This window comes from Oncorhynchus mykiss, chromosome 10 (assembly GCF_057628025.1).
Source record: "Oncorhynchus mykiss isolate SJ-2025 chromosome 10, ASM5762802v1, whole genome shotgun sequence".
NCBI lineage: Eukaryota > Metazoa > Chordata > Actinopteri > Salmoniformes > Salmonidae > Oncorhynchus > Oncorhynchus mykiss.
In genome coordinates, this window is record NC_143031.1 from 43,432,427 (window position 1) to 43,449,687 (window position 17,261).

Genomic DNA, 17,261 nt, shown 5'->3' on the forward strand with positions numbered 1-17,261 from the left:
TGAGCATAATAACGCTGCTTGAATAGTAACCATTTCTTTGATTATGCATGCAATTGAAATTTGACTTAAGGGTGAATTTAAAAAAAAATAATTCAGTCCAGATAGTGATTATAGCCAAGTCCATTCAGGGGAAGGGGAAGGGTGCACATTCATTGGGTCATTTATTGGCTTACCTCACACACAAGAGAGCACCTTGGCTGGTTGGGGATGATTTTCATTGTGACTACTCCGTTGGTATCTTTCTGTAATGGGAGGATGGCAACCATTTTACTTACACTCCATACTATCAAAACTAGGATTGTGAGATTGCAACATGTCACCCATTCTCTCAGGGGCAGAATGCGCTTCAGCATATTTTTCTTTGTTAAAATAGAGACAGTAGGGACTCGCCAAGATCTTTTGTAGCTGGTCGACAGATTGGTTGGCCACACTCGTTCCATTGATCTCTGCTATTTCATCCCCTTCATGTAGGGAACCTGGAGAAGGACAGGAAATAATCAGCACTGGTACAGAATAACCAGTATGGCCAGAGAGAGTTATCAGGCAAATAACCCATGTCTATTTTCCATACAAGTATGGGGATAATGTTGCTGTTCTAATACAAATTCATTCAAATCACTTCAGTATGTTCGCCGATGTGGTTGAGTTCTGTACCTTGTCTATGTATCATTCCCCCATGTAATATTCTGGCCACAGTGCACTTCTGTTTTCCATTAAATTTCAGAGTCACCCCCTAAAGGCAAAAAAAAAACATGAAAACAGCACACATCAACCCATCTTCAAAATGACAGAGTGAGTCACAGAGATAGAGGAGAGATGGGGAAGCGAAAGAGGAGAGAAAGACAGAAAGGGAGTTAGCGAGACATAAAAAGAGAGGAATTGGCATCTGAATGATTTTACCATGGGCTCTGAGGGATTTTTTTCAAACGCCACCTCACGCATCCTAGTTGGCTCAGTTCCGTTCATGTGACCAGCATTGCCGTTGGTGTATACTTCTGCTCCTTTTGTCTCATAGGCTGGCATAACCCCCTATGGGAAAACATATCAAGACTCCACATCAACAGGCACAGGAGATGGATTCATTGACAATAGGATACTGGGGTGAAAAACTCACTGTGAACACAATAAGACGTGGAATTTTGGATTATCATCTTGACAAAATGTCATAATCCGTCCAAAACAGCCACATTTGCAGGGTTACTAGATGTCAATGGTTGGCCCTATTTGTTTTAGAAATTGTGGAACAATGCAATCTTGGAAAAGCCCTTTGACAATCTCATGCAAAGTACCCAAACAACTCAAAAGCATTGCCAGTTGCAGCAATACAGCTGTTTGTTTACTGGGAATACATAAATACATTGTAAATACAACGAGTTCAGCATTCTGATCATCTGATGTCAGATTATTTGAACATTGGCATTTCTAGTGGCATTATTAAAAGCTTTTTTTCGGCTGTGTCCCAAGAGCCATGTTTAATTCGCAGTTTCAGCATCTGTTCAGGGTTGAAAATTAACTCCACATTTTCACCAGCTCATTAGGCAGGGACAACCCATATCCGCTGCTCTGGTTCACCTGCTAAAAGATTGCCATGGCTACGCCTGAGTGAGATCGTGTTTCGAAGAAAAGTATTGATATGAACAAACAAATCCCTCGTAAAGATTATGACATCCATTACAGCGACACATAGCAACCCTGGCCACTTGACCACTGTCTGGCTGCAAGAACACTGAGCTGTGTGTAATGTAACTCAAAGGAATGTGGCCTTTGCTGATGATCCCTCACCTCCACTCCACCCATTCCATTTCAGCGATGTGCAAACCAGGTTTGATTGAATACAAATGCCAAACGCTTAAGTACACCAAAGTGCTCTATGTGAATGACCTTTCTGTGACCTTGAAATACCACAGCAGCTAATTCAAAACAGGGATCCAAAAGTAGGCCATGAAATGATTTAAAGCAGATTGGAGCCTTCCCTTTCCACTCCACACATGGAGAGGATAATAGAAGAAGACCGGTCCAGATGGGACCTCCCGTGGGATTTGGCCTGCTCTGTTGTGCGGATGTCCCTCCATTACACACAGTGCGGCACAAGCTTTTATCACACTGCCTAATTCACTTTTACTGCTCTCACCCCCAGCCCCATGGGCATTATCACATTACTAGCCCTGCTAGGGATGAGTAAAACCACTCAGGTGGACAGCCATCAGACTAATCTAGCCCCTGACTGTTCTGTACATGGACCCCTGGGTGACAAAGGTTGCTTACCACCTGTAAGGTGCAGTAATGGAATGAAGCCTCCTACGCTCCCTGATGGAACACGCTGCCAGCTCCAGTGGTGTGAGTTCGTTCAATGCAAAGCTCTGTGGCTTGAGAGACGCTATCTAACGTAGATACGTTTGAGTATCTTTTAACAGATAACTGCAAGTGTCCCTTCAATGTTGACGATCTTAAGCTCTATGGGGGGCATGGAACGTAATAATATTAGTTCAGAGAAATCCAATGGTGCCTTTGTCAACCACGTAAACAACTTCTCTTTTTAGATGAGCTAATCATTTGTTCAATGTGCTTGGCCACATCGCACTGACACAAGTTCACTCGCAATGACTCTGACAGCTTTGTTTGGTTTCCACAATTATCAGCTCACCGAAACATAACTAGGCCTCTAAGAAGGGGGTAATCTGTCATAGTTCTGTATACGAATAGGAATCAATACGCCAGTAGTCTTGTCTAGTGTAGTCAGATCCACTGACTAAAGAACGGATGATGGCAGTGATGTCTTTGAGGGAAAACAACAAGGCCATAAAAATGACTAACAACTCAAATGGCATAATATTTTCACAAAGCAATTTTCCTTCATCTTATCGGTTTTAGTCTCTCCTTGTCCCTTGTAACCGAGTGGGTTATCATTAGAGTGTGTGTTCTATGTGCAACAATGGCATATTATATTATTGAAACATCGTGTGGAGGTTTTAGGACAAGGTCTATTATGCCTATTTCTATGCTCACCAACCCCTAAAAAAAAACTCCTAAAGTTGTCTGCCTCGGAGGAACCACGAGGACAGATGGGTTTTGAACAAAGATGAAAAACAAACTGTCAAACTTGTTACCGCTGTTACTTGTAGACTGACCCTTCACCCAACCACTTTGACTGGGTCTGAAAATGCATTGTTGTCTTGGCCATAGAACAACCAGTTTGATGTTTGTCTGTTCTCCCCATTTAAGGAGGAACTGTGTACACTATCTCACTATGCACACGCCCAGGCTCAAACAAACTGGTCGTGGGTAGCCTTGAGAAAAATGCTGAGGTAGGGAAAATTGAACCCTGATCCTGACCATACCTTCCCTGACTGAGAATGACAAAAAGGATACTGTCAAAGCCTGACACAGGCCCATTTTTCTTTCAACACAAACCCCAGTAGGCTGTGGATTCTTTCCGACATTTTGAATAGACTTGAATGTTAAAACAGCAATGACCGAGGACAGATGTTAAGATTCTGTGCCCTGTTTGGTGCTGCTGCCACTGGCCATGGGGAGTGTGTGTGTGTGTGGGGGGGGGGGGGGGGGGTTAATCATGCAGAGTCTATGGGAGATTCCTCTTCTCTACGGAAGATACAGTCCCGGAAACGCAGCAAGGTCACACACACACACACTAGGCTTCAACACCATGTGGACTAGTCTGCAGTGTTCCAGTAAAAGCCTAGAGGGGTCTTGTGGTCAATGTGAGTAAACACGTTGTTTACTCTGCAACATAATACTGATATTACAGGAGACCAGTACCAGAAGTGTAGAAATAGTGTCTGTCATAACACATCAGCACATCATTGTAGTGGAACACTCTTCAGACTGGATCCAAGGTAAACACTGAAAACATCCCCATAGGGCCATAGAGCGCAGTATGCTGCATGTTTACCAAGACGGACCTGTCCTGGCCTGTTTTGAAAGAAACTGGTAAGGGACACATGACAATAGTTTCACCATCATACAGGCAAAAAGGTTGAAGTTCATTAATCATATTGTTCAGCACACAGGACTAAGTCATAAAAGGACAGGCTCACCCAGTCTTCAATAAATCCCCTTACAAAGTGCTGACCTTGGTTGGACAGCGAAGGAAGTCACATGTTCAAAGGAAACTGCCAGACTTTGGTCTAAAGGGTAACTGGTGTCATCTGAATAATGAATATTTTTAATAGCAGAAAACCGCCGAGGTCAGCTGAAGAACACACAGCACACGCATTTCTTGAACAAGCTTACTACAAAGTTGAAAAACGTTCCATTTTTGTTTTAATGATGACTCGGGCATACTTGGTTCCCAATATTACAAGCCGACCTTGGTGAACTGTCTGCCTACTGGGCCGTGATTTCAAGGTCAGCTTTGCATAATTGACGAGCGCTAGTTTTCCTGAAGCTTTTTTTTTGGAACTTCTCCAAAAGGGGAACCAAGGGTTTTTAACAAGATCCCGTTTCTATAGTTACAGCCAAGAATGAAAAAGGTGTGGGTCTAAAGTTTGGCTGTCAAACATACAACCCACAGGTGGTTATACGTTATATATAACTCAGTATACTTTAAAATGAATATCTTGCTGATTTTCAGTGCGGCCCTCCGGACCTCGTTGAAGACCGAATGCGGCCCCCGGGGAAAAATAAGTTTGACTCCCCAGGTCTAAAGTGAGACAGAAAAGGTAGAGATGACAGCCTTTTAATACCCAACACAGTTTGACTAGTGAGTAATCAACAGCCCAGTTAGAGCTAATTGGCCCAGCGTCGCCCGGGTTAGGGGAGGGTTTGGCCGGGGTAGGCCGTCGTTGTAAAATAAGAATTTGTTCTTAACTGACTTGCCTAGTTAAATAAAGGTTAAGTAAATACAATTCCAAAAGAGTCCTGTTACTATGTCATGTGAAATACAAAACTCGTTATGCTGTTAGTGTCAAATTAGGCAAGCAGCCACTGTAGATATTATCAGTTTGACAGTAAACAAAGAGGGTAATCCTCCTCAACAGGTAACACAGTTTAACTATAGCATTATTACAAGTTTACAGCCGCTCATGGTACAATCCCTCCTAATGTCGCTTTAGCAGAGTAAGCATTGTCAATCATCTTCTTTATCTCATAATGCTGAACTAGTCAACAGAACTCAGAAATAGCGAATTATAAACCATCTAAAAAAAAATAAAAACACTTCAGGCTCCAAAGTGCCCGGGTGGATTCAACTGTGGAGGTCCTTGGCACTCCCAGTCTCCCAGAAGAAAAACACTATGTTCTTCTGTGGCTTCCTACGTCCACTGCACTGAGCGGTGTCCGATTACGAGGAGGGCTGGGGGAGGGTCTCAGAGTCAAAGAAAAACAATCTGGTCTTGAAGCCTTTGGGTCTTTTGAACATGTGATTTCCTAGTTGGTGTTGACCCCTGACCTCAGTGTGTGAACAGCAGGTCTCTGGGAGATGTAGTCATCCACCAGTGATGGAAGCTTGGTTATTGATTACTATTTACGACTCCCTGATAAAATGAATGTTAAATACATTTAAAAAAAATTGAAGTGGGCAGGGGAGTAGTGTCAAAAACAACAGAGACTAAGGGCCATGTTTTGAATCAGCATCACAACACAGCGTTGTGTTGTGATGCTGTGTTGTGTTCTCTTTCATTCATCTGTGGTTCCCATCACCTAATCCAGTGACGATAACATTCATCTGTTATGTTGGAATGTAGGATATTTTTGTATTCATTTAGATAAGAAATGAACATGAGGAATTACACCGGGTGCTGTGAATATGGCTGTGAATACACAATGTGAAAGACAGAGTGTTCCAGTGAAACAGCAACAACACAAGGTTGCTAGACAAATAGTCCAAGGTACAAACTGGATCTAATGTCTCTATAATCAAACCCTCCCAAACATACCAGGGCTAGGTTAGGGTAGATTTCTAACCAATAGACTAACAACTATTGATCCACGAGACCTTGCAGGGCCACAGCGGTAAGGCTGCGTTTACACAGGCAGCACAATTCGGATCATTTGCCGCTACTTGGTCTTTTGACCAATCAGATCAGCTCTTTGGCCAATAATTGGGCAAAGGATCAGAATTGGGCTGCCTGTGTAAACGCAGCCTAAGGTAGCACATATCTGTGAGCCCCTCCCTATATCTAAACATAAATGCTACAATAAATGGCATTCAAAATATAGAAGAAAATATGAGACAAGTTTCTGCCTACACTCACATATTGCTGTAGGCATTTTGTTTAGTCGAGCTCATGTTGGATGAGTCCCACTTCACAATAAGTGTTGTGAAAACATACAGTATGTATTTATATTGTAATTACAACTACAGGTACAGTGTGAAGTAGTGTGGTTGGTACTCATTGTTACATAGTACTTATTATGTAGAATACACAGTTAACAAATGTAATGCATAATCATTTTGTAATTACACAACCCGCAAGCAGGTATCATCATTTCAAGTAAGCTTGATATAAAAAGCAGAGCAACATTATTCACGAGGACATGTTTTTTGGTTCAATGAGAGGATGAGAGCACGGAACATAACCCAAGCACATCCGCAATGTTCTAGTGTCTGTCTGTCCCTGTTTAAACTGCTCCGATGAGACAAGGGTTTAGGATGGGAGACATCGTGCATTAGGCAGACATTGCTGTGTGTCTATTTATAGAAAGCTGCAGTTCTTTAGCCTGGAAGATTAGGCTAGTGTCCAGTGAAACATGACTCAGCTTATGTAGTCTGCACACTCCAGGCAGCTAGCACATACGGGAAGCCTTATTCACACACAAGCAACACACACACACACAAAGAATGAGACACCAGCACTCATCTCTACGATATTCTTAAGATAAGATATTAGTTTGCCTCCTCAAAGCAGATATGATCCTGACTTGGCGACAGTCCAGATCTCACAATAGATGATGATTTCACATTTCAGCCTCTCCCTGAGGTACTGCTGCACCAGGTTATTACACCCGTTGCTGATGTCAGGGAAAAGTCTCCACGCAAGGCTTCCCCTTACCATGTCAAAGTTGCTACTAAGTCCTTGTTGGAAGTGTCATGGCTTCTTTCGAACTTGATTGCCAAGCTTACTCTATCACTCATTGGCTCCTTCTCTGATCAAGCAGAGTATTTGAACCCGTCATTCCACTTCAATAGAGGGGTGACACCATAGAGATCCTATTCAATTACTAGAGGCATGTGATATAACAGAAATTGTGTAGTAGAAAATATTGTCACCTCAAAATATTGTTATATAATTGTTAAAAAAAGTTCATACGGGTTTCATACAAATTATCTGTATAAATAGCCTCTAAAATATATATATGCAAACAGACCATAAACGTCAAAATGTTTGCTTTCTTGGAATGCTGTGAGTGTTACAATGTCAGTACTTGATGTATTTACAAGTTGTCTAAATCCTGTCATCAACCGATTTCAGCCAGTGTAGGGCTGTGGATTGACTGCATTTTTTTAAATGGAATGTTGGCATTTTGGCAGTTCATTTGAATAATTCCTCTAAAACTGTCTGGCTATAGAGCAGATTATCTTCAAATTCATTGTTTTGCACAATATCTTATCACAGCACCAGCAAATCATGGTTGTCCAACTCCCAGACCAACATGGCTGATCTTTTTGACCATCATAAGAAGGTTAATGTCCATTCTAGTATTCTAATTCATAATTCTATGGGTGACCCATTCCTCAAGTAAATCCCCTCAAACTCCAGGCAGTAAAGGCGCTGCTATGCACCTTAGCCTTAATCCTCTGAAACTGGCGAGGCCTATTGTACAATCATCACATACCAAGAAATCCCCACTTGAGACAGACAAAGGACAACCTCCTGCTTGCATCTAATAGGCACACCTGGCTCGGCAAGCAAACAAAGACAAGGACATGGGAATGCCATCCTGACCTAGGGGACCAATGGGACTGAGGGGATTAATGGTCTACTATAGTTATGCCTCATTAAGACGATGATAGCACCTCACCTGTGGGGTCAAAGGTCCATGGTGAAATGTGTGGTTGGAATGGGAGCCTACTACTACTGTAAGACCCTTACTTGACATACGGAAGTCTTTCACAAATAATTAAGAAGACAGACGAAAATCCATATTAAAACATCCAGAACAGCTGCCTGCATCCCTTGACGCTCAGGGACGTTTCTAGCATTTTGGGGGCCCTAAGAAAGATTTGGTTGGGGGGCCCCCCCACCTCACCGTCCAAACATTTTAGTCGCCCCCCTCTTGGCGGAGGAGAGAAAACTTAGCACTTTTAAAATACATTTCATGAGATTTTATTCATTTTCCCATGGGGTCGAGAGAAACATTTTGCAGTTTTAAAATACATTTCATGAGATTCTATTCATTTTACCATGGGGTTGAGAGAAACATTTAGCAATTTTAAAGGAAATGTCCTGCAGTTCTATGCATTTTGCCATGCGATGGAGAGAACATTTTGCTGTTTTGAAACGAATTGCCTGCAATTCTACACATTTTTCCATGACTCGTGCCATGTTCATATGATATCTGAGTGAGAAAAACCAATAGGGGCCCCCTGGATGTCAGAGCCCTTAGGCACACAAGGTGCCTGGTCAGTAATTTGGCCAGAATTACTACAAGATTTAGATAGCTAGCTAGATTAATTTACCTAGCAATCTATAAAATGTTAGCCGACATGGGCTAATTGAGTGACTGTCGGTGACTGACATAAAAAGAGGAAAACGTACACATTTGGTGCTTCTCCATTGAGATTTACCCATAGAACAGTGGGACGCCAATGTTTTAAGTCAATGTGTATAAGCTCTAGAGTTGTTGCGTTTCCATCAGTAGTGTGTCACTTGAAGTGGTACTGACTGACAGCATGTTATCAACGTGAAATCTTATTCAAATCTGTTCATATACACCCCCAGGAAGAATATGACACCTTTGTTGTTCATTTTCAGTCAAGCGAGCACTTAGATATGGTCATTTTCACGTTTTCATAGAATTCATCATAGAATGTTTGGGAATGACGTAGAGTAAGACATTTGTGGAGATTCTATATAAATATAGAGTGGGAAAGCGGCCGTTCATTTGGACAATTAATAGACACTGCGGTAAATAAAACCTAATAAAAACATCTGTCTTGTCCAGCACCGGAGTCTATGCAGACTGGTGCGCCATAGCCAATCAGAGCTACAGCAGGACTATATGTAAATAAGCCACTTGCCACACGGGCCTGGCATCATTCACTTTGAACTGGACTGTGTGTTTACAGGCAGTAGCAACAATGCGACTTTAGATCATTAGAACGCATTTGAATGGATTTCGGCAAATATGTACAGTAAATACCACGGGAGTCCTCTTACATGTGGGGACTTCACAGTCCTAGTGATCAAACAACCATGAAAAGGTAGGCTATCTCTCCCTAAGTTGCCTATGCACATCAACAACAACAAGATCAACAACTAATGCTAGCCAGAGCAAAATGAGCAAAAATCTAATGAGGGAACATTAGATAAAGTCTCTCAAACTTTTTCAGCTGGTTGACCGTCAAAATTGCCTAGTAGCCTGCTCGTCCTTCTGCAGCTTGTAGTATTGGGCATTCTGGCTCTTTTCAGTGAGCCAACTCGTTCGGCTCAGCTCACCAAAAAGAGCCGGCTCTTTTGGATCCCAAACGGCTATTTAAAAAAATATGTTTTCTATTTTTTCAAGTCAAACAGTTTGCAATAGTTTGACTACGATTGGTGTTAAAACAATTCTAATTAAATTATTAAATGAAATCATACTTTACCTTACCCACAATGTATTTAAAAATGCATTGGTTTGTTAGGAAAAAGAATGCTATTAAACATTTGCATTTAAAGTCTAACTTTTTAATGTATATCAACAAAGTGCATATAAATCTAACCATTCAAATCTAATACAATCTGAACAGCATAATAGAATATTGCACCATATCAAAGAAAAATAAATAACAATTTGCAAAACTGCAGCATCCCACTTAAAACATTAAACTGGTCCCTCGTTTCTCTCTCTTCTTTATTTCCATGTTATAACCAGCAGCACACAGCAATGCTGACCATATTTTGCTTTTATGAGAGATTTGCATTCAGAAATACAAGCTGCCTCACTTTCGAGGGGCTGATGCGGTTTCTTCTCTAAGTAATAATTTGTCCTGTTTTCGAGAAGACCCTCTCAGTGGGAACGGATGTGGCCACTATGCAGAGTCTCCCTGTCATGACTTTAGTAAACCGTGGGTAGACAGAGGCCTTGTTCTTCCACCAGCTCAGAAGATCTGTGGATCTTTGGAGGGGGCTCCTCCAAACAGGATCAGACCTCCATTATGGCATCTGCTGAGGGATTCCTTCGTGCTGCATCCCCGGTTGCTCTCTCATCAAACAGCATTCAAACAGCAGATGTTTGCTACACTACAGCTACAGCTGGTGCTTCTGCTGCATCTGATCCCTCTTCTTCCTGTTGCCCTGGTGCCTGAGCCAGATGACTGCTGGGGCTGCCCCTCCCTGCTGCTGAGGTTATTCTTTGATGAGCCTCATCAATCGCTCTGGCATCACTGAAGGCTAACTTATTAAACCTGGGGTGAAGTGTAGCGGTTTCTGATAGCACCTGATTATATTCCATTCTGTGGAACTTTCTGTCCATTGATGAACATAGGGTGTCCATCTACTCTGTCACATGTCATGTGGTTACATTTGCTTCTCTCTGGCGGCTGGCTGTGATTCGCTGCAGACCCTCACACAGGAGTATCATTTTTGAGGCTGTCACATAGCTGAAAAGAGAGAAGAGTAATTGATTAGTTCAGGTTCATGTTTTGTCTACTGATACTACATTCTCATCTACTGCTCATATACATATATAATACTGGATTAAACAATGATGTTGTAATAACTGCTTACTGTACCTCTCGCCACTGATCTCCACAGTGACCTGCTCAAAGGGTTCCAGGACTTTGCACACCTACTCCACCACCTCCCATTCCTCTTGGGTCAGAGCATCAACTGGTGCATTGACAATGGCCAGGGTAGAGATGATGGCATCCTTTGACTCAAGAAACCGCTTCAACATATAAAATATTGAATTCTACCTTGTAGTGCAGTCTTGTTTAGGCCTCAGCTCAGGCATCGGCATCTGGCGTTATGTAGACTTTAGTTTTTCAGCACCTACTGTGCTCTTGTGGAAGTATTCCACAGCTGCTTTCACTTTGTCCACAGTGGGTCATCACCTTCAAAGCATCTCTTGATTGTAAGAGATGCGCTGAAGGTGATGACCCACTGGCAAGACAAGGATGATGGGTCCATTTTAAAATGTTCATGGCTTTGGTTATGTTAGCTGCATTGTCGCTAACACAACAGGCCACTTTTCCATCTACTTGCCATTATCTGGCCACTCTCAACAGTTCCTCTGCCAAGTTCTCTGAGGTGTGTCTGTTACTGAACTCAAAGCAGTCCAGAAGACAGCTAGACATCAGAAAATCTTCAATGAAGTGACATGTAACCGACATGTAAGAAGTGGTTACCCCTGATGTCCAGCAGTCAGTGGTAAGACAAACTGCAGTAGCTTTTTGGACTCTTTCCCACACTGAAGCCTGTGTGCTCTCGTACAGTTGTGGAATAAGTGATTTTGAAAGGGTTTTCCTGCTTGGAATTGTGTATATTGGATTAGACTATTGCTATAATTTCTAAAACCTCTGTCCTCCACGATCGAAAGCGGCTGTAAATCGGTGGCAATTATTTTAGCCAATGCAATATCAATTTGGCCTTGTTTCGATACAGACATAGACTTCGGCATAAACTGGTCCATAGAAGACTGCGTTGCTGTGGGTCGCGGAGTGGGCCTACTTGACTGAGTGGATACATCTCCACGTGTGGAGGTGGTGGCTCCACCACTATCACTAGCACTAGTTTCTCAAAGCTCCGCTACAGCTAGCTTCACAGTTGGGTGCACAGTTCGCATATTCCCGTTGTAAGTTGTGCGTAGAAACGGCTTTATATGAGATTTTGTCGCATATTCCCGTTGTAAGTTGTGCGTAGAAACGGCTTTATATGAGATTTTGTTTTGGCAAATTCTACACTGTGCTCTAACATTGTTTTCACAGCTGTCCTTCCTCTCTCACACACAGCTAAGTGTGTGACTGTGAGTGAGTTGGCTCGGCCCTCCCTCACGCATCTTTGGTTGACACTGAGTGTCTGACTGACAGGAACAACAGGTGAGGCTGTTAGTCTGAGCAGACAGTCAGAAGGAATGTGTGTGCGCTTGAGCATTTAGGCCTATACTATTTGATTTCATTTTTCGTTCTTTGAATTAGTTATTTCAATTCATTTAAATCTTTTGATTATTCGTATCTTATTTTTTATTTATTTTTATAAATAGATTAGACTCTTCTGACATGCAAGCCGGCTCCCAACGTTCACCTACAAGAGCCGGCTCTTTAGAGCCGACTCGTTCGCAAACAACCCATCACCAGAAGCTTGCCTACCAATGCATGCTGGTCCCAACCCACGTTTTGACAACTCAATGGGAACTTGCCTGCCTGCCCACACATGCCAAATACATTTGATTGACAACTAAGAGATATGCTAACTGTGGATAACAGTTCTTTAAGTTCAGCATAGCTAGCTGGCAAAGTGATTCACATTTCTTGCTAGCTAACCAAATGACACTTGCATCTCTAGCTGTAGCCACTGAAAAAAACAATATGTTAGCTTGCTACACATATACTACTTGTTTTAACAAAAAAAACGTGCAACTGCGACCCAAACTGCCCATTGTTTTATTAAAATATGGCCGTTATAATGTCCACTCCTGTACATAGGATGCTGTATATAGCATTTTAACATATTTAAACAATAGAGAGATAAATTATATTGGTCCAGCCTTTACTGCTATGCATGCAGATGTGCATAATATACTGTGGCCCTAATCAGAAAAGTATTTAATAACTCCAAATAACAAAAATGTAGCTATAGGTTGTCATAACATTTCAACTTAAAACATGTTTTGTTTTTTTATTCACTGACGCGAGCGCATCAGGCTGTAATTTCATAAAGTAGATGACTCTGTTGATTTATTTATACTCGCTTGTGACTTGTTGGGCAGCGCATCACGGGCGGTATGATAGTGGGCCGAAATGAATTGACAACCCAAATCCTAGCATGGGCCAGATAGAAATGTGTCAAGCCTTGTGTATGACAGGTGCGCTAGCCTACAATGCCTTACTGTATGTCATAGATTTTTTTGTCAAACACAACCTATTTTTAAAACCTCTTATAAAGTTGGTTTTGTAGCATAAACTGGGAATTGAATATTTTTGCCTGAAATTATGATTAGCTGTTTGTTTCATATTTGAAAAGTAGTTAAAACACTGTCAGTTCCACTTTAAGGCTTGTGGTGAGCAGAATCAACAACCTCTGCATCATTCAAGACTGTCGCTTTGTAAAAAGGTGTTACAGTAACAGTTCAGTGAAAACGTCCATATTCTGTTAACTCATACCCAAATAATGTTTTTCACTCATCCTATATTCGTATTTGTGGCCAAAGCATAAATTGGAGAAAAAACACTGAAAAACCCCCACCTCAAACTTCTCAAACAAAAAATACTTGCTATTTCCTCATAGACGATGATGTCATCCTTCTAAGGAAGATGAGCTGGCCAATCAGTGGTCTACTCACATTTATATTTTTAATGACCGGTATATGCCCCCACCATTCTGTTGTTGGGGTACACCCACATCATTCCAACATAGAAAAGCTGCTTTTTAAAACTTCTTCGGGATCGGTGTCCCTTCCACGGGACGGTTGAGCTAACGTAGGCTAATGCGATTAGCATGAGGTTGTAAGTAACAATAACATTTCCCAGGACATAGACATATCTGATATTGTCAGAAAGCTTAAATTCTGGTTAATCTAACTGCACTGTGCAATTTACAGTAGCTATTACTGTGAAAGAATACCATGCTATTGTTTGAGGAGAGTGCACAATTTTGAACATGAAAAGTTATTAATAAACAAATTAGGCACATTTGGGCAGTCTTGATACAACATTTTTAACAGAAATGTAATGGTTCATTTGATCAGTCAAAAACGTTGCACATACACTGCTGCCATCTAGTAGCCAAAATCTAAATTGCACCTGGGCTGGAATAATACATTATGGCCTTTCTCCTGCATTTCAAAGATTATGGTACAAAGAAAATACACGTTTTTTCTTTGTATTTTACCAGATCTATTGTGTTATATTCTCCTACATTCCTTTCACATTTCCACAAACTTAAAAGTATTTTCTTTCAAATGGTACCTTTCTTCAGGGCCTGAGCTACAGGCAGTTAGATTTGGGTATGTCATTTTAGGTGAAAATTGGAAAAAAGGGGCAGATCCTACATACTTAATTACTATTTTTTGGAAGGAAAACTATTTCACTCTTACTGTAATTAATTATAGGTCATATTTCAAAGAAATCTGGAAATACTGGACAGTTACTTTAAAGTTGACAGATATCCATTGTTATGTAAATGCCCGCTGAAAAGTACCCACGGCATTGCCTTGGCTCCAAGTCGGAGCAGGTCTGCCAGAGCCCTGGCCAAGTGAGACACGGGGAAAACACGGGTACATCCTCAATGGAAATGTGCCAGTTGCGTATTCTACTATCCTAACAGTAAGTTGAGACTTCCTGGAGCCCGCTAGTGTCTGTGGGGCTCTAAGCGGCCGCTTATGTCACTTATGCCTAGAAACGACACAGTTGAAGATTACAACTGGAGCATAACACATTGTAGAATTCAGATGCTGTACATGATCACCATATGGACATGTCTAAACAAACGTCATGAGGTAAAAGTAGTGTTAAAAACTACAGTGGGCATAGTAGACCTATGCTGGCAATTAGTACCATCGTCAGTCCCCTATTCTGAAAAATACATTCATCCATTATGTAGACATCACATCTTGGCCTACTTCCCCCTATTGCTGTGAAATGGTTAACCTGATTCTGCTAAGCTGTGTTTAAACTAATCAAATCTAATTTTGTTGGTCACATACACATATTTAGCAGGTATCCCAATTCTGATATTTTTTTTCCACTCATTGGTATTTTGACCATTCACAGCACATCTTTTCAGAGCTTATCTGATTGGTCAAATGACCAATTAGTGAAAAAAAAGATCAGAATTTGGCTGCCTGTCTAAACGCAGCCCTTGTGCCTGGTGTGTGGTTTCTGTTCCTTGTAAGAGAAATTGCAGAACTGAATCTGGCTTATTACCTGTCTGGAACAAACTAAGCTAGGATTTGACAAGCACTGAACTCTCCTCATGCAGTAACGTCTTGGAGTGAAGCTCTGAACATGATAGCCTATATGACATAATAGGCTGTGTGGTCATCATGTTAAACTATTTACAAATAGGAAAAACCTATATTTAACCATGTATATATGAATCATATATAAATATATTAATAATAATATGTTTAATAATGTAGGCTATATATGAAAAACACAAAAAGCACATGAACACCAAGAGGATCGTCTTAAACCGGATTTTACCAGCGCTGACCAGCGCATTAATATCCCCTGCGTCTTGAACTCCTGCAATGAAGTTAACAGACACATCTGTATAGCTTTTACGACATCACTAAGGAATGTACGTAGGCTATAGCCTACCAGACAGACATATAGGCCTACTGTTTATCTGATTTAAGACATATTTTCTATAATTTGAATGTTATGGCAATCGTATGAATGTCTTATAAACCGCTTACCTTTTCTGGCTTTGGTTTGTTTTGAAGCAGCTGCTCCAGGTACAGGTCGGAGAGGGCTGTTCGAGCACTGTTCACCCGCTCAAGTATGACAGCGGGTTCGTTTTTATTGGATTTTAATGTCATCTTTACTGGTTAGCAAAAAACAAAAGTGAACGTAATGCGCCCTTGTTCAAGGTCCTATTGTAGCAGAGAAGGGGAAATTAGTGACAAGGAACCTTGGCGGTCTGATGTATTGCTGTTCTGGGGTTCAAGTCCGAGGTTCTGATCAATTCGGAGGTAGACTATAGTAGGCTAGGCTGCGAGGACACAGCTGACAAAGCAAGTAAACATCCGATTGCTAAAGGGGGCAGGCCCACTGCAGCTTCCTCAGTGGTAGAGCTGTTACGTGTTGCTGGCACAGTCAGGGGGTCATACCAAAAGTGGGGAACGCGCGCCGGAGAACTACGTGACGCGAGGCTTGAATAAAGGTGGTATTACAGCACCACTGGTTTTCAGCTGACCGCTAAATGAAAAACATGGGAAATGCCACAGACCACTACAGCCTAGACCTAGAATATACTCAGAAACGGTGTTGTCCTCTAATCTATATGCAGTGCCATACAGCTGTCAATTAGGCTAGCCATATAATAAATAGCTCTACAATATGATAAAGAGTAGCCTAAACCAACCTGGACTCATGGGTAGACTTAACATGGTAAATGTAATTCCGGGATACTCCAAATATATGTTAGGTTTGTATGGTATGTATTAATTTGTGATGTGCGTCATCCATTTCATGTGATATGTTAAGAATTACAATTCATATATGATATGTTCCGAATTGCAATTCGTATGCTATGTTACGAATCGCAATTCGTACAATATGTTATGAAAATGTATGATATGTTATGATTTCCAATTTGTTGAGGCTAATGTTAGCTAGATGGCTAAGTGGCTAAGGTTATCTATTAAGGTTAGGTGCTAAGGATAGGGTTAAGTTTAGGAGTTAGGTTAAAGGGTTAAGGTAAGAGTTAGGGGAAGGGTTAGCTAACATGCTAAGTAGTTGAAAAGTAGTAAATAGTTTAAATGAGTGAAAATGCTAAAGTTGTCTGTGGTGAGATTCGTTTTTTGCCTTCTGTTTTATATAACCATGCCAAATGTAACATATCATACTAATTTGAGTGTACCGGATTAACATGTACTATGTTACATCTCGTCTATGAGACCGGGCTGTCCAGACATATGTGCCCCACAATAATATTTGTATTATTTAACCAGGCATGTCAGTTAAGACAAATTCTTATTTTACATTGACGGCCTACCCTGGCCAAACCCTCCCCTAACCCGGACGACGCTGGCCAATTGTGTGACGCACTATGAGACTCCCGATCACAGCTGGTTGTGATACAGCTCGGGATCGAACCAGGGTCTGTAGTGACGTTTCTGGCACTGAGATGCCTTAGACCGCGGCACCGCTCGGGAGCTAAATAGTGTGATAAATAGACCGTATGATAAATAACTAAAGTGCCTTATGAAACCAAGACGCA

At 41.4% G+C, this 17,261-nt stretch overlaps 1 protein-coding gene across 2 annotated transcripts in view; it reads right to left on the reverse strand.

Annotated features, from left to right (window-relative positions):
• Positions 1-17,060, reverse strand: part of LOC110533951 (55 kDa erythrocyte membrane protein) — a 23,080-nt gene extending 6,020 nt beyond the window's left edge. The window contains exons 1-5 of one of the 2 annotated variants that reach the window (XM_021618548.3): positions 15,736-17,060; positions 901-1,029; positions 655-733; positions 391-476; positions 174-242 (exon numbers count right to left, since the gene is read on the reverse strand). In XM_021618548.3, coding sequence (XP_021474223.1) covers positions 174-242; positions 391-476; positions 655-733; positions 901-1,029; positions 15,736-15,858 — 486 coding nt within the window. In that variant the 5' untranslated portion in view covers positions 15,859-17,060. The remainder of the gene's footprint in view (positions 1-173; positions 243-390; positions 477-654; positions 734-900; positions 1,030-15,735) is intronic. The other variant, XM_021618546.3, reaches the window with a different exon arrangement.
• Between the last annotated feature and the right edge of the window lie 201 nt (positions 17,061-17,261).